Source organism: Oncorhynchus kisutch, linkage group LG20 (assembly GCF_002021735.2).
Source record: "Oncorhynchus kisutch isolate 150728-3 linkage group LG20, Okis_V2, whole genome shotgun sequence".
Classification (NCBI taxonomy): domain Eukaryota; kingdom Metazoa; phylum Chordata; class Actinopteri; order Salmoniformes; family Salmonidae; genus Oncorhynchus; species Oncorhynchus kisutch.
In genome coordinates this window covers 50,971,056-50,998,334 of record NC_034193.2, presented here as the reverse complement: position 1 = coordinate 50,998,334, position 27,279 = coordinate 50,971,056, and the positions used below count along the sequence as shown (strand labels likewise).

At 44.5% G+C, this 27,279-nt stretch overlaps 2 protein-coding genes across 5 annotated transcripts in view; both read right to left on the bottom strand.

Moving 5' to 3' along the window:
- Positions 1 to 21,051, bottom strand: part of LOC109877646 (venom factor) — a 41,826-nt gene extending 20,775 nt beyond the window's left edge. The window contains exons 1-28 of one of the 4 annotated variants that reach the window (XM_031799085.1): positions 20,941 to 21,051; positions 20,671 to 20,700; positions 20,435 to 20,476; positions 20,304 to 20,339; positions 19,875 to 20,067; positions 19,039 to 19,213; positions 18,846 to 18,916; positions 18,628 to 18,719; positions 18,255 to 18,337; positions 18,037 to 18,124; positions 17,186 to 17,288; positions 16,924 to 17,038; positions 16,533 to 16,648; positions 16,094 to 16,237; positions 15,450 to 15,665; positions 12,527 to 12,727; positions 12,119 to 12,277; positions 11,584 to 11,713; positions 6,163 to 6,231; positions 5,884 to 6,013; positions 5,547 to 5,707; positions 3,133 to 3,328; positions 2,033 to 2,118; positions 1,493 to 1,632; positions 1,115 to 1,170; positions 837 to 990; positions 628 to 694; positions 435 to 521 (exon numbers count right to left, since the gene is read on the bottom strand). In XM_031799085.1, coding sequence (XP_031654945.1) covers positions 435 to 521; positions 628 to 694; positions 837 to 990; positions 1,115 to 1,170; positions 1,493 to 1,632; positions 2,033 to 2,118; positions 3,133 to 3,328; positions 5,547 to 5,707; positions 5,884 to 6,013; positions 6,163 to 6,231; positions 11,584 to 11,713; positions 12,119 to 12,277; positions 12,527 to 12,727; positions 15,450 to 15,665; positions 16,094 to 16,237; positions 16,533 to 16,648; positions 16,924 to 17,038; positions 17,186 to 17,288; positions 18,037 to 18,124; positions 18,255 to 18,337; positions 18,628 to 18,719; positions 18,846 to 18,916; positions 19,039 to 19,213; positions 19,875 to 20,067; positions 20,304 to 20,339; positions 20,435 to 20,476; positions 20,671 to 20,700; positions 20,941 to 21,029 — 3,229 coding nt within the window. In that variant the 5' untranslated portion in view covers positions 21,030 to 21,051. Of the gene's footprint in view, positions 1 to 434; positions 522 to 627; positions 695 to 836; positions 1,047 to 1,114; positions 1,171 to 1,492; positions 1,633 to 2,032; positions 2,119 to 3,132; positions 3,329 to 5,546; positions 5,708 to 5,883; positions 6,014 to 6,162; positions 6,232 to 11,583; positions 11,714 to 12,118; positions 12,278 to 12,526; positions 12,728 to 15,449; positions 15,666 to 16,093; positions 16,238 to 16,532; positions 16,649 to 16,923; positions 17,039 to 17,185; positions 17,289 to 18,036; positions 18,125 to 18,254; positions 18,338 to 18,627; positions 18,720 to 18,845; positions 18,917 to 19,038; positions 19,214 to 19,874; positions 20,068 to 20,303; positions 20,343 to 20,434; positions 20,477 to 20,670; positions 20,701 to 20,940 lie in introns of all 4 variants that reach the window. The other 3 variants (XM_031799083.1, XM_031799086.1, XM_031799082.1) reach the window with 3 other exon arrangements.
- Positions 21,052 to 21,431: 380 nt separating this feature from the next.
- LOC109876034 (coiled-coil domain-containing protein 130 homolog) lies at positions 21,432 to 26,886 on the bottom strand. Its single transcript, XM_031799130.1, is given in 14 exon segments — positions 21,432 to 22,644; positions 23,012 to 23,204; positions 23,362 to 23,500; positions 24,199 to 24,365; positions 24,754 to 24,896; positions 24,997 to 25,027; positions 25,030 to 25,056; positions 25,166 to 25,221; positions 25,299 to 25,381; positions 25,537 to 25,591; positions 25,989 to 26,143; positions 26,205 to 26,320; positions 26,444 to 26,470; positions 26,802 to 26,886. Coding segments are annotated over 14 exon segments (1,656 nt in total). The 3' UTR covers positions 21,432 to 22,265.
- Between the last annotated feature and the right edge of the window lie 393 nt (positions 26,887 to 27,279).

Here is a 27,279-nt window from a genome sequence, read left to right as displayed (position 1 = left end):
AGAGTGGAGAGAGCAGAATAGAGTAGAGTAGAGCAGAGTAGAGAGTGGAGAGAGCAGAATAGAGTAGAGCAGAGTAGAGCAGAGTAGAGTAGAGCAGAGTAGAGCAGAGCAGAGCAGAGTAGAGTAGAGAGTGGAGAGAGCAGAGTAGAGTAGAGTAGAGTAGAGCAGAGCAGAGTAGAGTAGAGAGTGGAGAGAGCAGAGTAGAGTAGAGTAGAGCAGAGCAGAGTAGAGTAGAGAGTGGAGAGAGCAGAATAGAGTAGAGAGTGGAGAGAGCAGAATAGAGAATAGAATGGAAGGAATGGAATAGAATAGGTTATATGTCCACACAGCTGCTTAGGCTTCACAATGCCCATAACCAACCCAAAGGCTTAGAGGCACCCGCCAGCCACCATTTCTGTCTAATAACGTAAACCTCGTTTCTCAGTTAGGCCTACCCCTGATGTTGATGAATGTCTCTGGTTGAGAGTTTGGAACCAGGGAGCCCAGCTCCACTTTGTTCACCTCCACTACCTGCCTCCCATCTGGGGGGAAACATAGTAAGAAGCCTTAGTAAAGGTTGTTTCTAAAGGGGACATGGTAATGGTAAGCATTAGGGTTAGAGATGATGAGTGTCTTAGTTCTGCTCACCGTTCCCTCCCTTGGCAGAAGGATTCAATACAAAACTCTGCACTTTAGTCTTCTGCACTCCTTCCACCTGTTACAGGGTTTTGAAAACAGCTTTGAGTTACCGGTCCTCTTATCTTAGGTAAGGACACTGATTCACAGTCGCTATATATATATTATTTTATTATTATTATTATTTTTTTTTTCAACTAACATCTGAAATAGTCACCCACCACAACGCGTAGCTTCTTCTTGACCCCGTCGCTACCCATAAACCCTTTGGCCATGGCAAGGACCTCCAGTAGCATCTCTCCGGCCTTGAGCGGTATGATGGTGTAGGGAACCACCAGGGACGAGCTGGCCTTCAACCTCACCTCCTGGGTGTGTTTCCCATTGAACGCCACACTGCACATGTCCTCTGTCTTCAGTAGCACCACCTTAACCTGGGTTAAGTAGAGGTGGAAACGGAGACACAAAATGGCTGAGAGGAAGTGAGCAGAACTGGGTGCATTTCTCATTGAACGCCACACTGCACATGTCCTCTGTCTTCAGTAGCACCACCTTAACCTGGGTTAAGTAGAGGAGGAAACAGAGACACAAAATGGCTGAGAGGAAGTGAGCAGAACTGGGTGGATTTCTCATTGAACGCCACACAGCACGTCCTCCGTCTTCAGTAGCACCATTGATTCTAGGTAAGCTGAAATGAGGAGGAAACTGGGACGGTCAAGACACAAAATGGCTGACAGTAATGGGAGGGTTAGGAGGGGGGAGCTAGCAGGTGGGAGTAGAGGGAGTAGTAGGTAGATAGAGGTTTCCTCAGATATTAATTCATCAGCCTGATGGTTAAGGTAAGGCTTGAGAATTAGATAGAGGCCAGAGGTGAGCTTGCCTCCATGTCCTCGTCGCCATAGTTATGGAGCACAGCTTTGATCTCCACGTGTTCGTTCCTCGCCACTGAGTACGGCAGCTTCAGGTCCACGAAGAAACGCTTCCACGCACGCACGTTCCATGGCTCGGCTACGCAGAAACCTGGAATAAAAACAAAATGATTCAAATAAACAAACAACAGCAGGTGGTTGAGGACTTCATGCTTTAGTTAGAATGCTAGAATTGTACAGCAATATGTTGTATTCCTCATATGGCACCAGTATCCCCACTAGCATACTACCTGGACTCCTCCTGGGAAATGACTGAATATGGGTACAGTGAGAGGAAGCCAATTTAGACCACTGAGAATTAGGCCCAATCCCAAATAGACCCCTTAAATCCTAAACCCTATGCACATGTGGTGATCTGATTGGACATGACAGGTGTTAGTGATATGGTAACAGTTCCACCTTGCCCTCTGATTGGGGTTTCACCTTGCCAACAAGGGCGTGGCACTTAGGGACTGGGACCATGGCTACCCCAGGGGAAGGGAAGGGTCTACCTGTTACAGGTGAGGAGCTGATGGCTAGTACCCCCCACTGGGTGATAGTGTCTGGGAAGATGGATTCCACATGCAGCGTTGCCAACCTGTAAGGAACAGACCCAAACTAATGAATCCCATTGAGTTGACCTCTTGTAAACTCAGCTTGTGGCATGAGCACAGTAAAACATTATCTTGAAGATAAATAGAGAGAGAGACTGGTGGATTGTGATCGATTGATGACGTTGCCTAATGCAATGCTAACAGTGACACGCACGTGCACAAATACACACACACACACACACACACATAAATATCCCTGGGACAGTACATGATGGTGCAACAGTGTTTATTTTTTGGGGGGAATGAAAAAAGGCCAGGCTGTTTCTGATCAGCCAGTCTCAATGTGACCTCCAGTCCACTGTGGTGCAACTCTGGGGATTTACAGAGTAGGTTGTTTCATTTCAAAGGGATACTGCGAGATTCTGTCAATTTGCCCTTTTCTACTTCTCCAGAGTCTAATGAACTCGTGGATACCATTTCTGTGTCTCTATGTGCAGTATGAAGGAAGTTATAGGTGGCTACCAGAGCGGCAGGTAGCCTAGTGGTTAGAGCGTTGGACTAGTAACCGAAAGCTAGATCAAATCCCCGAGCTGACACAAGGCAGTTAACCCACTGTTCCCACTGTGGCCGTCATTGAAAATAAGAATTTGTTCTTAACTGACTTGCCTAGTTAAATAAAGGTCAAATAAAAAAAATAATAGATACAAATAAATAGGTTTATACAAATAAATAGGTATTTTAGCAAGCCAATGATGACTGTAAGTCTACAGGTACACTAGCTTAATTGCCAGAACCTTGCAGTATCCCTTTAAGGGTGAGAGGGGTGTGGCTTGGCCTATTCCCCTTTCGACTGGGATCACAAAACTGATCAACCCCTCATAGAAAGAGTTTTCCCTGGACAGGTCATGTGGTTAGGAAAAACCCCTGGCCCTACTCATAGGAAGTAGCCTGTAGTACGCACAGTTCAGCACAGTTTCAAACCAAGTCTTAGCCTATGAGCAGGGCAACTGCTGTCCCTTTCTATAAGGGGGTGAGAGGACAGACACACATTCACTCACCCGTCTCTGCTGTCCTCAGGCACACTGGGCAGCGGCAGGTCTTTCCACAGCCATGACTCATAGAACTTAGACCTTACTATCACCTCACTCTCCTCCATAAAGTCATCCTCCTCTTCCTCCTCCTCCTCTTCCTCAGCAAAAGACCCTCTCTGTCCTTCCAGAACAGGCATCACTGGAAGTCTCAAACTTTCTTCACCTAATGCCAAAAAATAAACATGTTTCAACTCTGTTTGATGGATGGGTGGATGAATCGATTAATTGAGCAATCAACCATTTTGAGCTCAGTTCTCTGCTGTAACATACAGGGGCCACTTGGACGGAAGTTAGATCTGGTTAGAATGAAATTAGACTCAACAGACTCAACTCAACTTAATTAACAAGACCTACAGTGTTGTTTTCAAGACCACCTAAAGCGAGACCGATTCGAGACCAAGACCGGGAGGGGGGCGAGGGGTTCAAGACTAAGACCGGGAGGGAGGTGAGGGGTCCAAGACTAAGACCCGGAAAATGCAAATCCACCATAATAGTTGAAAATGAGTTGAAAATGTCCAGTATTTATGTGTTCAGATTTCAGAAGGACATTCTTTAGACATTCAGAATGGTGATAAATGCTGAGGACAAAAGTTATCACTAATCCAAACAGGTCCATAAGAAGACAAGTTTACCCTAGTCTCCCCTTACTAATCGTTAGCATACAACTGTCAAGCAATTTCCCACACTAGTTCCTACCAGCAAATCAAGGAAATCCTGCTGAGCACTGAAAAATATCCTCAAACCTTGTTGTGAAAGTAATGGACAGTCATTTTACAAGTAAAGTAGGAACCCCAGGTTTCAATAGGGGATCAGATATTCATGTGTCATGAAAGGAGTGTGGATATTTGGCCTGGCGAAGCTGTTTTACGTGCTGACTGGTGATGTGCAGTTTGCGAACAATTCATTATTTTTGAACGACTCTTTTGACTGACTCGAGAGTCATGATTCGTTCATTTTAGTCGTTTGTTTGACCTGCTAATGTTGGCCGCAATGAACCCTACAGCAGGGTTAAGACACACTCTTCAGGCTCGGTGGCTCCAGAGAAGTGCTTTGACCTCCAACTGTCTGTCATATGGTGCAGAAAAATAGATCATGAGCATAGAGAACAAAAATACATGATTAGAACTGATAATGAATCACATGGTGATGATAATGAATCACATGGTGATGATAATGAATCACACGGTGATGATAATGAATCACATGGTGTAAGAATAAGTGCAATTCATTGATTATTGAATGTTATGGATGCAGCTTTGTAGAATCAAAACACACAGACTCTGCTCAACAAACTCAAACTCGAGAACGAATCTTTTGGGTGCTGCAGTTTGCAAACGACTGCGCTTATCACCCCCATGGTAGTCACGCAATGCATTCCGCCAAGAGTCGTTCACAATCTAGTCCAGGACGGTCACAACTAGATCTCAAATGTACCAATAAAATCATCTGATTTGTATGCCTAGCAATCAACAAATGTACATTGCTTAAAGCACACGTTTACAAGTCTTTCACAAATGTCAGCTCCAATAAGCCCCCTTTGGTGAATGAAATGGGGCAGCAGATAGCCTAGCAGTTAAGAACATTGGGCCAGGAACAAAGGTCACCTGTTTGAATCCCCAAGCCGACTAGGTGAAACTAACGTGGCTATCATAAGGAACTACACATGCCATGATGATCTGGACAAGACTGACGAAACGAGGCAAAGGTTAGAATCTCTGGATTAGCTAAATGTAGTAATTAATAAATTGATAATGTTAGCAAAGGTGTCAGCTAGAGATGGCTTGCAGGGATTTGAAGTTTTGCTAATTTGATGCCAATTAGCTGTAAAGTAAATAGAGCCGAATACATTGATAAAAGTCACCTTGTCCGAGAGAGATCTACATGGTTATCAAAACATTAAATCAGGGTAAGACTACAGGAAACGCAGCCCTTATTTGAAGTGTTTCTGAAATCCCCTGTGGGGAAAATGAATGATGGAAAAACGATTGGAACCATTTCCATTTTTGTCAGCTAGGTTTTATGGGTATTATGACACCGCCACTGTGAGGCTCTAACAGTGACGCAAATGAACAAAATTAGTAGAAAGATTAATTATTTTTGACTGAATGAGTCGGAAAGATCAGAGTCAGTAAAAAGAGTCGAACGTCCCACCACGAGCGCTACCACTGCTGACAATTATTCCTTTTGTTACTCCGCTGGTTTCAGCTGGTCTCGGGAAGAAATGATGAGTCCTCATTGTTTCTGAGTAAAAATGTACCTGACACCGAGACAAGACTGATACACTCACTATGTATCTCGAGACCGGATTCGAGTACTACAACACTGCTGCCACAAACACCTAACAATTCATTAACCAGCTAGTCCATCATCATCAATGTTACCTCTTGAAATCCCATAATTGACAAATGATTCGCTATGCATCTCGGGGAAAATGTGTCTGTCCAGGGTCAGCCTGAGTAGATCTGTGGTGGTAGGTGGTATGGTGGTGGTAGGGGGTAGTCTGGTGTCAAACTCCTCTCCCCTGTACTTGGAGCAGCAGTATCTGAAAGTGCCAAACAATTCTGTTCAGTGCACTTCACTTCACTTCAATTCAGCTCAACAACTCAATTGAAGTCAACTCAGCTCAGCTCAATTGAAGTCAACTCAACAACTCAATTGAAGTCAGCTCAGCTCAATTGAAGTGAACTCAGCTCAGCTCAATTGAAGTGAAGTCAGTACCTGAAGGCCTTGATGCATTCCCATCCCTCAGTGATGTAGAGGGAGCGTCGGGTGCAGGAGTAAGGCATGGGGATCTCTCTCAGGCCATCCTTACAACACTGACGCAACAGCTTCTCTCTGTAGTGGTTCTCTGTGGGGAGAGAGAGCTCAGAACCATCAATGTATCTATCAATCAATCAATCCATCCACCTTTCCGTCAATAAATCAGTCCCCCACTCAATCAATGAATCATTCCATACATCAACCAAAAATGAACATAGCACTTTTTCTGTCACTGACCCAGTAGAGTTCTGCGTTGCAACATCTCAGCAGAGCGCCTCCTTCTGGACCTCCCTGGGCACTGCATGCCTGCAGAAGAGATGGAGGGGAGGGAACCACAGGAATGGCAAACAATGAAATGAAACTGTTCTACAAACCAAGAAACACAGATGTCTATACAAGCCCACTGGTCTGTCTTACTCAAACTCATGATTGGGCGACTCTGGAATGTTTTGCTTTAACTAATCTTCTCTGCAAGCTCACAGTAAACAAACAGAACATTGCAAACATGGCCTTTGGATGCCTGCAAAGGCCATGTAACCTTAATTTAACTAGGCAAGTCAGTTAAGAACAAATTCTTATTTACAATGACGGCCTACCAAAAGGCAAAAGGCCTCCTGTGGGAGCGGGGATTAAAATTAAATGAATTAAATAAAAATATAGGACAAAACACACATCACGACAAGAGAGACAACACAACACTACATAAAGAGAGACAACATATCACTACATAAAGAGAGACAACACAACACTACATAAAGAGAGACAACATATCACTACATAAAGAGAGACAACACAACACTACATAAAGAGAGACAACACAACACTACATAAAGAGAGACAACATAACACTACATAAAGAGAGACAACACAACACTACATAAAGAGAGACAACATAACACTACATAAAGAGAGACAACACAACACTACATAAAGAGAGACAACACTACATAAAGAGAGACAACACTACATAAAGAGAGACAACACAACACTACATAAAGAGAGACAACATAACACTACATAAAGAGAGACAACACAACACTACATAAAGAGAGACAACATAACACTACATAAAGAGAGACAACACAACACTACATAAGAGACAACACTACATAAAGAGAGACAACATAACACTACATAAAGAGAGACAACACAACACTACATAAAGAGAGACAACACTACATAAAGAGAGACAACACTACATAAAGAGAGACAACACAACACTACATAAAGAGAGACAACATAACACTACATAAAGAGAGACAACACAACACTACATAAAGAGAGACAACATAACACTACATAAAGAGAGACAACACAACACTACATAAAGAGAGACAACACAACACTACATAAAGAGAGACAACACTACATAAAGAGAGACAACACAACACTACATAAAGAGAGACCTAAGGCAGCAACACATGACAACACAACACTACATAAAGAGAGACAACATAACACTACATAAAGAGAGACAACATAACACTACATAAAGAGAGACAACATAACACTACATAAAGAGAGACAACATAACACTACATAAAGAGAGACAACACAACACTACATAAAGAGAGACAACACAACACTACATAAAGAGAGACAACATAACACTACATAAAGAGAGACAACATAACACTGCATAAGAGACAACACTACATAAAGAGAGACAACATAACACTACATAAAGAGAGACAACACAACACTACATAAAGAGAGACAACACTACATAAAGAGAGACAACACTACATAAAGAGAGACAACACAACACTACATAAAGAGAGACAACATAACACTACATAAAGAGAGACAACACAACACTACATAAAGAGAGACAACATAACACTACATAAAGAGAGACAACACAACACTACATAAAGAGAGACAACACAACACTACATAAAGAGAGACAACACTACATAAAGAGAGACAACACAACACTACATAAAGAGAGACCTAAGGCAGCAACACATGACAACACAACACTACATAAAGAGAGACAACATAACACTACATAAGAGACAACATAACACTACATAAAGAGAGACAACATAACACTACATAAAGAGAGACAACATAACACTACATAAAGAGAGACAACACAACACTACATAAAGAGAGACAACATAACACTACATAAAGAGAGACAACACAACACTACATAAAGAGAGACAACACAACACTACATAAAGAGAGACAACACTACATAAAGAGAGACAACACTACATAAAGAGAGACAACACAACACTACATAAAGAGAGACAACATAACACTACATAAAGAGAGACAACACAACACTACATAAAGAGAGACAACATAACACTACATAAAGAGAGACAACACAACACTACATAAAGAGAGACAACACAACACTACATAAAGAGAGACAACACTACATAAAGAGAGACAACACAACACTACATAAAGAGAGACCTAAGGCAGCAACACATGACAACACAACACTACATAAAGAGAGACAACATAACACTACATAAAGAGAGACAACATAACACTACATAAAGAGAGACAACACTACATAAAGAGAGACAACATAACACTACATAAAGAGAGACAACATAACACTACATAAAGAGAGACACCACAACACTACATAAAGAGAGACAACACTACATAAAGAGAGACAACACAACACTACATAAAGAGAGACAACACAACACTACATAAAGAGAGACAACATAACACTACATAAAGAGAGACAACACTACATAAAGAGAGACAACATAACACTACATAAAGAGAGACAACACAACACTACATAAAGAGAGACAACACTACATAAAGAGAGACAACATAACACTACATAAAGAGAGACAACATAACACTACATAAAGAGAGACAACACAACACTACATAAAGAGAGACAACACTACATAAAGAGAGACAACACTACATAAAGAGAGACAACACAACACTACATAAAGAGAGACAACACAACACTACATAAAGAGACAACACAACACTACATAAAGAGAGACAACACAACACTACATAAAGAGAGACAACACAACACTACATAAAGAGAGACAACATAACACTACATAAAGAGAGACAACACTACATAAAGAGAGACAACACAACACTACATAAAGAGAGACAACACAACACTACATAAAGAGAGACAACACAACACTACATAAAGAGAGACAACACAACACTACATAAAGAGAGACAACATAACACTACATAAAGAGAGACCTAAGACAACAACCATTAGAGGACTGATGTTACCCTCTTTCCTCATATTAACCATCAGAGGACTGATGTTACCCTCTTTCCTCATATTAACCATCAGAGGACTGATGTTACCCTCTTTCATCGTATTAACCATCAGAGGACTGATGTTACCCTCTTTCATCGTATTAACCATCAGAGGACTGATGTTACCCTCTTTCATCGTATTAATCAAAAGAAGGTGGCTCTTCGCCTGCCTGCCTGCCTGCCTGCCTGCCTGCCTGCCTGCCTGCCTGCCTGCCTGATGTCTGTCTGTCTGTCTGCTACCTTGTCTAGAAGAGTTGGCTCTGTCTGTCTGTCTGTCTGTTACCTTGTCTAGAAGAGGTGGCTCTGTCTGTCTGTCTGTTACCTTGTCTAGAAGAGGTGGCTCTGTCTGTCTGTCTGTCTGTCTGTCTGTCTGTCTGTCTGCTACCTTGTCTAGAAGAGTTGGCTCTGTCTGTCTGTCTGTCTGTTACCTTGTCTAGAAGAGGTGGCTCTGTCTGTCTGTCTGTTACCTTGTCTAGAAGAGGTGGCTCTGTCTGTCTGTCTGTCTGTCTGTTACCTTGTCTAGAAGAGGTGGCTCTGTCTGTCTGTCTGTCTGTGTGTCTAAGCAAACAGCTGGAGGCAGGGCTTTCTCCTATAGAGCTCCATTTTTATGGAACGGTCTGCCTACCCATGTCAGAGACGCAAACTCGGTCTCAACCTTTAAGTCTTTACTGAAGACTCATCTCTTCAGTGGGTCATATGATTGAGTGTAGTCTGGCCCAGGAGTGGGAAGGTGAACGGAAAGGCTCTGGAGCAACGAACCGCCCTTGCTGTCTCTGCCTGGCCGGTTCCCCTCTTTCCACTGGGATTCTCTGCCTCTAACCCTATTACAGGGGCTGAGTCACTGGCTTGCTGGGGCTCTCTCATGCCGTCCCTGGAGGGGCTGCGTCACCTGAGTGGGTTGATTCACTGTTGTGGTCATCCTGTCTGGGTTGGCGCCCCCCCCCTTGGGTTGTGCCGTGGCGGAGATCTTTGTGGGCTATACTCAGCCTTGTCTCAGGATGGTAAGTTGGTGGTTGAAGATATCCCTCTAGTGGTGTGGGGGCTGTGCTTTGGCAAAGTGGGTGGGGTTATATCCTTCCTGTTTGGCCCTGTCCGGGGGTGTCCTCTGATGGGGCCACAGTGTCTCCTGACCCCTCCTGTCTCAGCCTCCAGTATTTATGCTGCAGTAGTTTATGTGTCGGGGGGCTGGGGTCAGTTTGTTATATCTGGAGTACTTCTCCTGTCCTATTCGGTGTCCTGTGTGAATCTAAGTGTGCGTTCTCTAATTCTCTCCTTCTCTCTTTCTTTCTCTCTCTCTCTGAGGACCTGAGCCCTAGGACCATGCCCCAGGACTACCTGACATGATGACTCCTTGCTGTCCCCAGTCCACCTGGCCATGCTGCTGTTCCAGTTTCAACTGACCTGAGCCCTAGGACCATGCCCCAGGACTACCTGACATGATGACTCCTTGCTGTCCCCAGTCCACCTGGCCATGCTGCTGCTCCAGTTTCAACTTCCACCTGACTGTGCTGCTGCTCCAGTTTCAACTGTTCTGCCTTATTATTATTCGACCATGCTGGTCATTTATGAACATTTGAACATCTTGGCCATGTTCTGTTATAATCTCCACCCGGCACAGCCAGAAGAGGACTGGACACCCCACATAGCCTGGTTCCTCTCTAGGTTTCTTCCTAGGTATTGGCCTTTCTAGGGAGTTTTTCCTAGCCACCGTGCTTCTACACCTGCATTGCTTGCTGTTTGGGGTTTTAGGCTGGGTTTCTGTACAGCACTTTGAGATATCAGCTGATGTACGAAGGGCTATATAAATAAATTTGATTTGATTTGTCTGTCTGTCTGTCTGTTACCTTGTCTAGAAGAGGTGGCTCTGTCTGTCTGTGTGCTAACTTGTCTAGAAGAGGTGGCTCTGTCTGTCTGTCTGTCTGTCTGTCTGTCTGTCTGCTACCTTGTCTAGAAGAGTTGGCTCTGTCTGTCTGTCTGTCTGTTACCTTGTCTAGAAGAGGTGGCTCTGTCTGTCTGTCTGTTACCTTGTCTAGAAGAGGTGGCTCTGTCTGTCTGTCTGTTACCTTGTCTAGAAGAGGTGGCTCTGTCTGTCTGTCTGTCTGTTACCTTGTCTAGAAGAGGTGGCTCTGTCTGTCTGTCTGTCTGTCTGTTACCTTGTCTAGAAGAGGTGGCTCTGTCTGTCTGTCTGTCTGTCTGTCTGTTACCTTGTCTAGAAGAGGTGGCTCTGTCTGTCTGTCTGTCTGTCTGTCTGTTACCTTGTCTAGAAGACGTGGCTCTGTCTGTCTGTCTGTCTGTTACCTTGTCTAGAAGAGGTGGCTCCACCAGTGTCTGTCTGTGTGTTACCTTGTCTAGAAGAGGTGGCTCTGTTCTTCTGTCTGTTACCTTGTCTAGAAGAGGTGGCTCCACCAGTGTTGGAGTAAAACAGTAGTCCAGCGTCAGTGAAGACACCCATGCTGTTGCTGCCCCCACCGTGGGTACAGCCTATGTCCCCCCCCTCCACCACCTGCCAGATCTGATGGGGGCACAGAGGAGTCAGAGGAGAAGAGTCAGAGGAGAGGGGTCAGAGGAGTCAGAGAAGAGGGGTCAGAGGAGTCAGAGAAGAGGGGTCAGAGGAGAAGAGTCAGAGGAGAGGGGTCAGAGGAGAGGGGTCAGGGGAGTCAGAGAAGAGGGGTCAGAAGAGTCAGAGAAGAGGGGTCAGAGGAGTCAGAGAAAGAGGGGTCAGAGGAGAGGGGTCAGAAGAGAGGAGTCAGAGGAGAGGAGTCAGAGGAGAGGAGTCAGAGGAGAGGAGTCAGAGGTGTGTTATCCAGATGGTGGCTTCAGATGATAGGCTGATCGACTGACCCCTCTACTGTCCCCATTACTCTCCTCTCTGTGTCTCTGTCTATTGATTTCCACAGACCCACACAGTCTCCCTCACCTTCCTCTGTGTGAGCCTCTGTCTGTTGAGCAGGAACACAGCGTTGTCCACCACCACCAGACTGACCATGGCTCCTGGGTCTCCTCTCACCTGGAAGTTGAACCCTCTCCCTGGGTGGTAGTACTCTAAGGGCCTGGAGCCAGCTGGACCAACACTCAACTGGGGGGGGGATGATATTTGAATTGTCTTTATTCATTTGGAACTTCTGTGAGTGTAATGTTTACTGTTAATTTGTATTGTTTATTTCACTTTTGTTTGTTATCTACATCACTTGCTTTGGCAATGTTGACATATGTTTCCCATGCCAATAAAGCCCTTACATTGAATTGAATTGAAATGAGAGGAAAGAGAGTGGAAGATGAGAAGCTGGTAGTTGAACCCTTTCCCTGGGTTGTCCAGTCCACTCACCGCCCCAACACAGGCATCCTCCACATCCACCCACACAGAATCAGCCACCACCTCCGAAGTCCCCGCCCACGGCAGCATGTAGAATGCCACAACGCGAAATGAGGGCATCATCTCCTTGGTAACGGTCAACAGAACGTTGGTCATGTCCTGACCTCCGACCTCTAGTCTCTTGGCAACGATGATTTTGCCCTTGTTCAACACCTGTAGGAGGAGTTTGAGACACACTTCATTTGTTCACTAAATATTTCCTTTGGGGACAGACAAAGGTACATTTTGAAGACAGAGCTACAACTACAGTGGGGAGAACAAGTATTTGATACACTGCCGATTTTGCAGGTTTTCCTACTTACAAAGCATGTAGAGGTCTGTAATTTTTATCCTAGGTAAACTTCAACTGTGAGAGACGGAATCTAAAACAACAATCCAGAAAATCACATTGTATGATTTTTAAGTAATTAATTAGCATTTTATTGCATGACATAAGTATTTGATACATCAGAAAAGCAGAACTTAATATTTGGTACAGAAACCTTTGTTTGCAATTACAGAGATCATACACGTCCTGTAGTTCTTGACCAGGTTTGCACACACTGCAGCAGGGATTTTGGCCCACTCCTCCATACAGACCTTCTCCAGATCCTTCAGGTTTCGGGGCTGTCGCTGGGCAATACGGACTTTCAGCTCCCTCCAAAGATGTTCTATTGGGTTCAGGTCTGGAGACTGGCTGTTCTATTGGGTTCAGGTCTGGAGACTGGCTGTGTGTTTCGGGTCGTTGTCATGCTGGAAGACCCAGCCACAACCCATCTTCAATGCTCTTACTGAGGGAAGGAGGTTGTTGGCCAAGATCTCGCGATACATGGCCCCATACATCCTCCCCTCAATACGGTGCAGTCGTCCTGTCCATTTTGCAGAAAAGCATCCCCAAAGAATGATGTTTCCACCTCCATGCTTAACGGTTGGGATGGTGTCCTTGGGGTTGTACTCATCCTTCTACTTCCTCCAAACACAGCGAGTGGAGTTTAGACCAAAAAGCTCTATTTTTGTCTCATCAGACCACATGACCTTCTCCCATTCCTCCTCTGGATCATCCAGATGGTCATTGGCAAACTTCAGACGGGCCTGGACATGCGCTGGCTTGAGGAGGGGGACCTTGCGTGCGCTGCAGGATTTTAATCCATGACGGCGTAGTGTGTTACTAATGGTTTTCTTTGAGACTGTGGTCCCAGCTCTCTTCAGGTCATTGACCAGGTCCTGCCGTGTGGTTCTGGGCTGATCCCTCACCTTCCTCATCATCATTGATGCCCCACGAGGTGAGATCTTGCATGGAGCCCCAGACCGAGGGTGATTGACCTTCATCTTGAAATGTTTCCATTTTCTAATAATTGCTCCAACAGTTGTTGCCTTCTCACCAAGCTGCTTGCCTATTGTCCTGTAGCCCATCCCAGCCTTGTGCAGGTCTACAATTTTATCCCTGATGTCCTTACACAGCTCCCTGGTCTTGGCCATTGTGGAGAGGTTGGAGTCTGTTTGATTGAGTGTGTGGACAGGTGTCTTTTATACAGGTAACGAGTTCAAACAGGTGCAGTTAATACAGGTAATGAGTGGAGAACAGGAGGGCTTCTTAAAGAAAAACGAACAGGTCTGTGAGAGCCGGAATTCTTACTGGTTGGTAGGTGATCAAATACTTATGTCATGCAATAAAATGCAAATGAATTACTTAAAAATCATACAATGTAATTTTCTGGATTGTTGAAGTGTACCTATGATAAGAAATGACAGACCTCTACATGCTTTGTAAGCAGGAAAACCTGCTAAATCGGCAGTGTATCAAATACTTGTTCTCCCCACTGTATGTAAATGTTTAAGATATATACGGTACCAACATATGGTTGAAAATATAAATATACAGGAGTAACTTGAAAAGACTTGATTTTGGATTGTAAAAAATCTGGTCCATTTCAGTTTGCACTCACCAGCTGTTCCATTCAATTATATGCTACTCCATTCCACTATATCCACTCACCAGCTGTTCCATTCAATTATATGCTACTCCATTCCACTATATCCACTCACCAGCTGTTCCATTCAATTATATGCTACTCCATTCCACTATATCCACTCACCAGCTGTTCCATTCAATTATATGCTACTCCATTCCACTATATCCACTCACCAGCTGTTCCATTCAATTATATGCTACTCCATTCCACTATATCCACTCACCAGCTGTTACATTCAATTATATGCTACTCCATTCCACTATATCCACTCACCAGCTGTTCCATTCAATTATATGCTACTCCATTCCACTATATCCACTCACCAGCTGTTCCATTCAATTATATGCTACTCCATTCCACTATATCCACTCACCAGCTGTTCCATTCAATTATATGCTACTCCATTCCACTATATCCACTCACCAGCTGTTCCATTCAATTATATGCTACTCCATTCCACTATATCCACTCACCAGCTGTTCCATTCAATTATATGCTACTCCATTCCACTATATCCACTCACCAGCTGTTCCATTCAATTATATGCTACTCCATTCCACTATATCCACTCACCAGCTGTTCCATTCAATTATATGCTACTCCATTCCACTATATCCACTCACCAGCTGTTCCATTCAATTGTATGCTACTCCATTCCACTATATCCACTCACCAGCTGTTCCATTCAATTATATGCTACTCCATTCCACTATATCCACTCACCAGCTGTTCCATTCAATTGTATGCTACTCCATTCCACTATATCCACTCACCAGCTGTTCCATTCAATTATATGCTACTCCATTCTACTATATCCACTCACCAGCTGTTCCATTCAATTATATGCTACTCCATTCGACTATATCCACTCACCAGCTGTTCCATTCAATTGTATGCTACTCCATTCCACTATATCCACTCACCAGGTATGTGAGGTGAGTGATGAGTTCCCTGTGGGCCTTGTCGGCAGTGTTGATGTGTAGACTGAGGCCAAGGCTCTGCCCCAGAGAGACTGTGGTGGTCCCAGTGGAGATATACAGGTAGTTCTGTCTCTGTCGGTCAAAGGGTGTGTAGGGGTGAAGGGTCATCTGCTGTCTGGCCTGCTGCTCTGGCTGTAGGCCCGTCTGTTTGGTCTCAGCCTGTGTGTTTAGGATTTACAGGACACACACATGAAAACCAAGACACACACACACACACACGCTCGCACAGCCATACACAGATACACACACGTACACAGAAACAGACAGGCAAAGTTTTGCTTATGAACACTAAGAACCAATAGTTGTTATAACTGCTTAGGGCATTACTGAGGGTGGATATAGCTGGTTATACTTGATTATAAGCACCATTCGCTCTATTGAGTTTGATTATAGAAGGTTATAGCAGGTTATAGCTGGTTATAAGCTCTGTTAGGGGTACTTACAGTGATGGTCTGCGGGTGTATCTCAGTAAGCATGTTATTATAACTGGTTATAAGCACTTATAGCTGGTTATAAGCACCATTAGCTCTATTGAGGGTGGTTATAGCAGGTTATAGCTGGTTATAAGCCCTGTTAGCGGTACTCACAGTGATGATCTGAGGGCCTAGCTCAGCAGGCATGTTGATGGCGGTCCTGATGGTGCCACGGTGGCTGGTGATTGGGTTGGCCAGGAGGCTCACCTGGACCGGGACGTTATGAGCCGGGGAACCATCCTGGAAACTCACCTGGATCTGAAGAACACCGTTAGAACCCGTTAGAAGGTAACCTGATCCACCATCCTGACCACTGCGCTCTGGTTTCTTTTAACAGAATGTAAGCTTGTGAGATGAGGATGGTAGAACGAGGCTAGTTAGAAGAACCTGTTAGAGATATAAAACACTTTATACCTGGATCTGAACCAGACTCTCTTATCTCAGAATGATATTATTATATTGCATCTCTATGGCTCTTATCTCCAACGACTTATAATTCATTCCCATAAGGTGGATCCTTTCTGTCTATCAGGCGTTGATGTTGTGAGTTTACCATGATGTCGAAGGGCAAGCCAGGCTTGTAGTACTTTGGTGTTTCTATGAAGGAGAGGACGTAAGGGGACTTCACTATCTTAATACCAGACTTCTCTGCCTCCACCAGATCACTGCCTATAGAGGAGTAGAAAGATACAACACTGTGTTAGCCCGCTGAGTCAAAGTTTAGGCATTAGCTTGGGGAGCTACCACAAGTCTTTAGGTCTCAAGCAAGGTTTCAAATCAATCCTACCATGGTTTGATCGACTGGGTTCTAACCTAGGCATTAGCTTGGGAAGCTAACGTAAGTCATCAGGTTTTGGATAGCATGCATCTGACCTTTTTCATTCGAAGGTCCATTGTAATTGAATTAAACTCAACTTAATTCTATAAAACTTGATTGACCTTACCTGATTTGGTCAGCACTGAGGCCTTGACGTAAATAGAGCTTCCAACCAGGGAGCTGAGGTCGGGGTAGGCCTTCCTGATCTCCGCCATGGTCAATGTAGCGGTGCCATGCTGCAGCTGAAATGAAGGAAGGAAAATGGCAGTTGTTGTTGTATGTTTACACTTCACGCTGAATTGATCTTCCTTTGATGTGTGAGGTGTGTATGACTTTAAGTTGTGGAAAGGGTCTAGCACTTCATAATGTAGTGTACTACCAGTACTCACATTGGTGACCTGCTTGATCGATGGTAACCTCCTCTTCTCCTTGTTCACCTCCACCCCAAACATCACGTAGGCCGTTCCCTGGACATCTTCACCATACAGGTATCTGTGATCATAGAAATACAATTACTAGAACAGCCTCACCATACAGGTAGCTGTGACCATAGAAATACAATTACTAGAACGGCCTCACCATACAGGTAGCTGTGACCATAGAAATACAATTACTAGAACGGACTCACCATACAGGTAGCTGTGACCATAGAAATACAATTACTATAACGGCCTCACCATACAGGTAGCTGTGACCATAGAAATACAATTACTAGAAGAGCCTCACCATACAGGTAGCTGTGACCATAGAAATACAATTACTAGAAGAGCCTCACCATACAGGTAGCTGTGACCATAGAAATACAATTACTAGAACGGCCTCACCAAACAGGCAGCTGTTACCATAGAGCTAGAATTACTGGAACAGACATTTCCATTCAAGTCAACAGTCGTTCTATGATGGGTGAGCTATTTTTGTGACAATTATCCATTATCACAACTATTATTACAGTGTTAATGTCGCTTTCACGTCCTGTCGGGAAACTGATATTTCCGACTTGCTTACTCATTGTAGAACGATGATATCAGAGTTTCCCACTTGGGAAGTATCAGAATCAACCAACAGGAAGCTCTCCGCAAATAACTTAGGTTAATTTGAACTCTTGAGGTGCTGAGTATCTGAAATGTCATGAACCCGGCATTAGTAACACTTTGTCTGAAGGGGACCTACATAAGGGTTTCATAACCCATACATAACACATTAATAAGCAATACAGTAGGACTACTTTAGTGTTACTAACCTGGCTGTGATCTCCACCACCAGCTCAGTATCATCCAGACGGAGGAAGGGTTTCTTGGGAGTCAGTGTGACATTGAAAGCAGGCAGCACTGCAACAGAGCATTGTGTTAGCTCCCCAAGCTTCTGCCCAGGCTTTAGCTCAACGAGTAATAATATGGAGAGGGAACCATGTTGACATACAGGCACGTGCACACATATTTACAAAGCTCTTCCACCTACCGTATTTCTTCACCTCAAACTCACTACTGAACTTGTTCTGTTGCCAGTTGTCAAATTTTGCAATGATCTTCCACGTTCCCTCACTATGACAGACACACACAAACACACACACACACGTATTAGCATTAGTAAATGGCAGTAGGATAGTGGTAACACTTTGTATGGACATCCTCTTCATACAGTATTCCAAGCACATTTATAACGGCATATGAGTTATAACTGCTCATAACGACTACATTCATAGAGCATTATGACCAGGCGGCATAATGATTTATAAAGCAAAGTGTTACATATTTGAAAACCAGGCTAGAATCCTCATATCAGGCTAGAATCCTCATACCAGTCTAGAAACGTCATGATGTTCCTGACTTACTTGACTATGTCAGGTAGAACGTGAGTATCAGCAAAGATTCCATTGTTAGCTCTGGTCCTGGAGGTCTGTTTCACTACGACGCCGTCTGAATTCTGACACACACACACACACACACCTTAAATCGTATGAAATATTTGTATTTCTAAAACATAATGAAGTGTTACTTTCTATAATTTAAGACATGTAGGCTAAAGGGCATGTGATGAACTTTTAGCCACCTGGAATTCAATGGTGATGGAGCTGTTGAAGGCCTGGAAGGTAGGTGTAGACACAAAGGCCCTGCATAGTACTGCAGAGAGAGAGAGAGAGGGAGAGAGAGAGATCAGACAGACAAAGAGAGAGACGCCATTCATCATTCACATGAACCTAACATGTCATTGAGAACATCCCTCTCTCCCTCATCCCCCTCACCAGTGTCTCCAGGTTTGTAGAGGGGCTTGTCTGTCTGGATGAAGATGTATCCAGAGTGGAAGGAGACCATAACAACCTGTTCAGCTTCGTGGTAGCCCCCAAACTCTGCTTTCACATACACATACTGGTTCCTGGAGGACTCCTCATTCCCCTTGTCCAGACGCTCTGAGGGGAGCTGGGAGGGGAAGAAGAAGTATTTTATAAGCAGATATTAGCATTTATAATGTCTTGGAGGTTCAGTCAAAATGGCAGTTATTTATTCTGGATCATAAAGACAGTATAATAAGGCATTATACGGGGGACATACATACTCATGACAAGTCTTAATCACCTGTATGGTCTAGTCTTGAGGGTGAGGTGAATTGAACTGAATCTAATGGAATCACCTGTATGATCTTGAGGGTGAGGTGAATTGAACTGAATCTAATGGAATCACCTGTATGGTCTTGAGGGTGTGGTGAATTGAACTGAATCTAATGGAATCACCTGTATGATCTTGAGGGTGAGGTGAATTGAACTGAATCTAATGGAATCACCTGTATGGTCTTGAGGGTGAGGTGAATTGAACTGAATCTAATGGAATCACCTGTATGGTCTTGAGGGTGTGGTGAATTGAACTGAATCTAATGGAATCACCTGTATGATCTTGAGGGTGAGGTGAATTGAACTGAATCTAATGGAATCACCTGTATGGTCTTGAGGGTGAGGTGAATTGAACTGAATCTAATGGAATCACCTGTATGGTCTTGAGGGTGTGGTGAATTGAACTGAATCTAATGGAATCACCTGTATGATCTTGAGGTTGTGGTGTATTGAACTGAATCTAATGGAATCACCTTTATGATCTTGAGGGTGTGGTAGCTGTTCGCCGGGCCGAGTGTGACGGTGTCCTGCAGGAGCTGGTACCTCCTCTCCGGGTAGTTATGGACTGTTATGGTGACGGTGACAGGGCTGTTAAGGCCATGGGATTCTAAATAGATTGACTCCTCACTGTCTGTTCTCAGAATGTTAGGGGCTAGGAGGATGAACCTGGGGTGAGGGGGACAAGAGAGGAGGCGAGGGTGGAGGTACAAGAGAGAGGAGAAGGGATGAGTGGGAGAACAGGGAGAGGATTAAGGAGGGAGAGGAAGAGAGAGTGAGAAGATCACTTTATTTTAGAATCTTACCCATTTGGCAAACTTTGACATGCATACAGTAGAGTAGTATTTTAGTAACCGAAAGGATTGCCTTTTGTGTTTATAAAGATACTTTTGGGAGCACTGTACCTTGGTTCCAGACTGGTGTGGTCTTTTGGATTTCTTCTACTGTAAATAAATGAAGCATTGTTTTTTCCTTTAATGCCAACATTTGGTAGTGCGACATGAGGGTTCAACAAGGTAGAAGATTCTGTACTCACTCATGAAGATCAAAATAAATGTCAAGGTCCATATGTTCAAATCTGAATGGGCACATTGAGTGTTGTATACATTTCAGAGAACTGCATTGTTCTTAGACTGATATTACTAATAATACATTATTGATCATTATGATTACATATTGCAGTTACGTGTTATTGGGAATTAGGAATATAGGGAATATTTAGATTTGGTCTGAATTAGAATAAATAGAAGAGATACTAATCATAGACCATACCGGCGGCGACTCCATGGACTCAGTCGCATCCTAAAAAGTTGAGAAATACATCTGTTAAAAATGTGACAGTCAGGGAGTACAGTTTAAAACAGCCCAGAAACAAGTAAAAAATAACTATTTTAGTATTTTGATTAGCCCACTGTGTAATATACAACCCCAAGAAATCGCACCTGTCAGCAGTCAAGTTTAAGAAATAGCGCTTTTAGTAGAGAGCCAAAACGTAGTACGTTCTACGGCAGCAAAATGAAAAGTTGAGAAAGGAAAACTTACCGTTCTCGGTCTGGGTTGTTGAATATTTGGGCGCAACAGCTACAGAAAACACAAAGCAACAAAATGTGGAGCAGTGTTCCCCCTGCCATTCTGACAGTGTATGGAACTAAACTCTCACGACACTGGGGACAGAACTCTTTCACACAGAGACAACACCCCCCCCCCCAGAGCCCAGCCCCCAAAGAGTGTGATATTTTGGCAGACTATATTCAAGCAATACCTATCCCTTTTTTAATTGGTGACCAAATGCAGCTTAGCTTCAAATATGCTAAGAGGTCAGTTGCTTTTGTAATCATGTAACATACCCCAAATAGTGTGCCTCCTCTGCGTGTGTGTGTGTGTGTGTGTGTGTGTGCGTGTGTGTAGCAAAGACAGAACATTTGATATTCCCAATATGAATCATACATCACTGGGATCCATGGCTGTGCATTATGTTCTAAATTATCTTGATCATGGCTTATAGTTTCTATAAATAAAATACAAAAACGACATTGATATACAGGGAGAGCCGCAAAGGCCCGGATATTTATCAGATTAAATGAAATGTACATGCATTACCAAGAGCAATGTGGACATACACTGCATATCAAAGGACAACTGTTTTCAATGACATTCGTATCATCACTCCACTGTATAATACACGACTTCTACACAAATCAATACAACTGGAAAACAACCTCTCATCCATGGTTATTTAGGGTGAAAAGATCCCGTTGTCAAACACATACTGTACCTTCAGTCCCAGTCTCTCACACACACACAAACATTTTGGCCATAGAGCAAACTGTCTCGTAGCCGGTTTACACCAGACTGAATGCAGCGCTCACCATTGTTTCAATACACATAGAAAGTGGATGCACATCACAATGATAAAATGTAAACCAAACAGGAGACAACTTAGTCATTTGAATACATTCTATTGACACAGAAGCGCTACTGTACCTAGCAAAATAGTGTCGCAGTGACTAAACCATTTTAGCAGGCTAGCTTATCATTTTGGCTAACTATGGGGCAAAACAATTCGCAAATGTACTGTTAATTAGCCACCGCAAAATCTCTTTTGCTAGCAAACACTGCGGCGGGTTCTATGACATCTCTAATTTCCAAGCATATTGAGCTCAGCATTCAGTCTGTTTTAACCAGGCTAAAGGTCTGGTTTGTCTAACACAAAGTCAACAGTCCATCCTCATACTCCTAGGTCTGGCTTCAGGGTGATGTTTACCATAGCTACAGATCTAGGATCAGATTCCCCTCCCCCAACCGTAACTATTTAGTGGAGGAAAGTCAAAACTGACTCAAGATCAGCATCTAGGGGAAACTTCACCCTACACCCCGGGGTCGGAGTCGGAGGAGTCACTGTAGTCTGCAACCAGTGACGTCCTCAACACCCCAGAGCAACCACTGTCATGGTCCTCCAGTACTGTCCCACAATCCTCTCCTTTCGATCGTCCTCTGTCCTCTTCTTCTGTGGTGGTGTTAAGAATCTGCATCTCCAGAGATCTCATGTGAGTTTCAACCATTTCCTGTCTCTGCTCAGGCTGTGCAACTCCCAAATCTGTCCCCCCAGTCCTTTGTGTTTGTGCAACCTGTAACTCCTTCCCCTCCGGCAGGAGACTGTTTCCCAGATCATTGGTTCCTGGGTCTGATTTCCTGCGTGTGACTGTAGCGTAGGCCTCTGGTTTGTTCCCAGAGCCCTCGGTCCTCCTGTGGATAACCACACACACACACACACTATCAATCAACTGTGTAGCAAATATGGTGAACCAACTGCAACAGGTTAGCACAACAAAAAGGTGGCTTAGGTTACATGAACATTACTGGGCCTGTTTTCACAAAGCGTTTCAGAGTAGAAGTACTGATCTAGGGTCAGCTCCCTCCTGTCCATGTAATCTTATTCATTATGATCTAGAAGGGAAAACTGATTCATACATAATAATGTTGATAGATCCACTAACATTCATGTAAATTGTAAAGTCTTTTGACTAGTTGTGTGTTGGGCCCAAGGAAGATTATCTGTCGTCATTGGCATCAGCAAATAGGGAAATTCTAATTCACCCATTCATTGACCTACCTCCTTATGAGACTGTGTGGGTTAGGGGAGGAGACTTGGGGACCCAGGGCTTTGGCCACAGCAGCACCTTTCCCCTGTAGGCCCAGCTTCTGAAGTAGGCTGCCTGCAGCGCTACCTGGTGGCAGAGTGGGGGAACTGAACCAGGAGCGGCTAGAGATCTCCTTCCGCTTGTAGTTCTGCCTGTCATCGTAGGCTAGAGGAAGGGGATGAGGAGAGGATGGTGTTCTTTTATGAAAAAGTAGTGTGTGCGCGCTTGCCTGTGATATAGTGTGTATGAACAGTGTGTGATTGAGAGAGTCTGGTTTAGAGTGCATTATTATTCTCTGTGTGTGTTGTACATGCCCACTTACAGTCAGGAGCTGTGTAGGTGAGCAGTGCTGCTAGTTTCTTGTCCTCCTCTTTCTCAGGCAGCAGAGGGATGGACAGATTTGTCCTCTTTCTCACGGCGTTGTCTCTCTCCTCCTCCTCCGCCATCACTTTCTTCTCAGTCTGCGTATTAGATCAGTGAAGATGAACAGTTAAGTCAGCAGACCTACACCTATCCACCCTTTTTACACAACGTCCCATTGAGATACATCTCCTTTACAAGGGGCTTCTCGCATCCTCGCCGCCTTTTGAACCATACTGTAGGAAAAACTCCCAAGGTCCCTCCACACTGACCTACTTCTCCACTGCGTTTTAAGGAGGCAAGGACATAGGATACGAGGAATCAAGGAAAAACTATTTGACAAAGAGTCCAAGTAATTCCATGGGCGAATCCCAATCCTCTCTCTTTCCTCCTGAAGTGTGCACTCGTTCACTACTCCCCACGAATGTAAAAGCATTGGATTGGTGTAGGCATGGCTAGACTAGAGGGAGGCGAACAAGTGTACACTTCAGGAGAAGGGTAGAGAATCTAAATGTGGCCTCGAGTGCATTGTAAATTGTAATTACTTCGCAACTATGGCCTATTTATTGCCCTACCACCTAATGCCATTTGCACACACTGTATATAGACTTCCTTTTTTTTCTATTGTGTTATTGACTGTGCGCTTGTTTATCCCATGTGTAACTCTGTGTTGTCTGTTCACACTGCTATGCTTTATCTTGGCCAGGTCGCAGTGGTAAATGAGAACTTGTACTCAACTAGCCTACCTGGTTAAATAAAGGTGAAATAAACAGTTATGATCTGAATCCAGTGCATTTACCCTGAACTTCCTGCGGAGCTTGCTGTTGAGTATGAAGTCGTCCTTCCATCCAGCCTGATGATCCTGTAGCTCAGATAGAGAGGGAAGAGCCTTCCTCAGTTTCTCCTTGTCCTTACCACCATGGTCCAGCTTATACATGGGGTCTGTCTCTAACTTCTCCTTCTCAACTACGCTCTGGGGAGACACACAGAGGGAGCAGGACAGGAAAGGAGGGGAGGGTATTGGCGGGTGGTAGAGAGAGGGAAATAAGTGGGGTAGGTGAGAAAAAGAAGAGAGCACATGAGAGATAAAGGGAAGACAAGGAGGCCTAAGAAATGAGCAGATAAGACACAGAAATTGAGGAATAAAGGAACTGATATCAATAGTGCCATTATTGGAAGAAAATCGGAGTCAATTCTGTTTTGGGGTTTGACGTATTAAAGAATAAGAGGTCGGGACTAAAAGGTGGCTGAGAGGCCAAATGTCAGGGATGAGGATGTTCGTTGTCGGCCATATCCCATCCTTCCTCTCACACACCTAACAGAATGTAAAGGTCAACGAGGAGAAATGAGTTACCTGTAGTGAGGATCTGTTCATTGTCAGCCATGTCCCATCTCTCCTCCTTCCGCTGCGCGCCGCACACGATGACGTAATCACAGGTGGCCGGGTCTGTCTGCATCTCAATGTAGTTCACACACAGGTGACACTTCATCCGGAACCTGAAGAGGAGCACACAGGTAAACCAACACAGATGTATGTATTGGCCTTCAGTGTGTGTGTGTGTGTGTGTGTGTGAGATTGAGATGTGTCTGGTCTCACCTGTAGATTGGCGTGGTGTAGTAGTTCCCACTTTCTTCTTCTCAGCGTTATAACGTACACCTGAGTGACACAAATGTATGATAAGAAATGGCCGTTATTGATTATGTTTCTGAAAAAGGAAAACGTATAGCAACTTGCTGGAAAACTGAGAATGGAAGAGAGAGCTTACCCATGCCGATGTGATTCTTGCAGCCATCACACCAGATATTATAGGGCATCTCAAACCTGTGAAAATACATAGACAAGAGTCAGTTTCCTGTAACCCTCCTGTAACCACTGAATTTGATGTTTGTGTTACTGACCGGATGATGAGGATACCCTGGGACAGTTTCCTGGCCCTCTCTCGTAGAGCATGGGTTCCATGGTAACCATTGAGGGAGCCATGCTAGAGAGAGGGAGGGGGAGAAATGGAAAGGGGGAAAAGAGAAAAGAGTCAGAGTGAGAACAGGTTAAAAGAGGCTCACGTGTAGACTGATTACTTAAACCCATTAACCTATCGCGCATCTATTATATGTGATGATGGTCAGTAGTCATATTTACCTTCTGTGGGTCGAAGTCCGGAGGGTAGTAATGGTTTTGTCCTATTCCTCTCACCCTGAGAAAGGAGACATGGAAAAGGGAGATGTGAAAGTGTGGAACACCTAGTCCAGGTTATTCATCACACTAGTAGTTAACAGTGTCTTCTTTGGTCCCAGCTGGTGGCACCAGATCCTCTCTACATGGATAAGGGGAAGGGGAATAACTAGTCAAGTTGGTACAACTCCCGCATTTAACCAACCTTTCTGAATCAGATAGGTACTGCCTTTAAATCAACATCCTCGTCACGGGACCCGGTGAGCAGTTGTTGTTGGGGGTTAGCTGCCTTTGCTCAAGGGCAGAACGGCAGATTTTTCCACCTTACCGGCTCGGCGATTCGAAACAGCGACCTTTCGGTTGCTGGGCCCAACGCTCTAACCGCAAGGCTACCTGCCGCTCCAGTGGGGCTTCCTCACCGAGGAAACCTGGTGCCCAACCAGTGGGGCTTCCTCACCGAGGAAACCTGGTGCCACCAGTGGGGCTTCCTCACCGAGGAAACCTGGTGCCACCAGTGGGGCTTCCTCACCGAGGAAACCTGGTGCCACCAGTGGGGCTTCCTCACCGAGGAAACCTGGTGCCACAGTGGGGCTTCCTCACCGAGGAAACCTGGTGCCACCAGTGGGCTTCCTCACCGAGGAAACCTGGTGCCACCAGTGGGGCTTCTTCGCCGAGGAAACCTGGTGCCACCAGAGGGCTTCCTCACCGAGGAAACCTGGTGCCACCAGTGGGGCTTCTTCGCCGAGGAAACCTGGTGCCACCAGCGGTGGACAAATACTAAAAGAGCTCATTTACAAGGACACTAATGTTCGCTACTAGTGTGTTGAACACATTTTGATGTGGCCTGGCAACTTACCATGTTGTTAGCTTGTACAGCGCACTAGAAGATAGCCGTTGTCACCTAGGGGAGAAAACACAGGGTCATAGCTTCGTTTTTGTGTTTACAAATGTTTGCACAGCTTCAAGTTAGCCATCTAACTTAGACGTTCGAAATAAGATTGCTTATTTACAAGCACAACCGCTAGCATAGCTAACTAGCTCACGCTACCATCTTGAATAATAAGCCAAACAACCGTTTTAGGAATGTAACAGGAGATGTGGGCCCATAATTAACACGAACAGTAACCAAAACATAACTGATTTCGAAGAAAAACAACTGAGATATCACAAAGTAGCGTGCTGAAAATGTCAGTGAAGACCCTTGCCAGTTGGTCCGCGCATGCTTTGAGTACACGTCCTGGGAGTCCGTCCGGCTCCACGGCTTTGTTGAATGTTGACCTGTTTAAAGGTCTTGCTCACATCGGCTACCGGGAGCATTGTCACACAGTCATCCAGACAGCTGGTGCTCCATACATGCTTCAGTGTTGCTTGCCTCGAAGCGAGTATAAAGCACATTTATTTAGCTTGTCTGGCAGGCTCGTGTCACTGGGCAACTCGCGTCACTGGGTTTCCCTTTGTAGTCTGTAATGTTTTTATGCCCTGTCACATCCGACGAGCATCAGAGCCGGTGTAGTAGGATTCCATCTTAATCCTGTATTGACTCTTTGCCTGTGATGGTTCATCTGAGGGCATAGCGTGATTTCTTATTAGCGTCCGGATTAGTCTCCCGCTCCTTGAATGCGGCAGCTCTAGACTTTAGCTCGATGCAGATGTTGCTTGTAAATCCATTTCTGGTTGGAATATGTTCGTACGGTCACTGTGGGGATGACG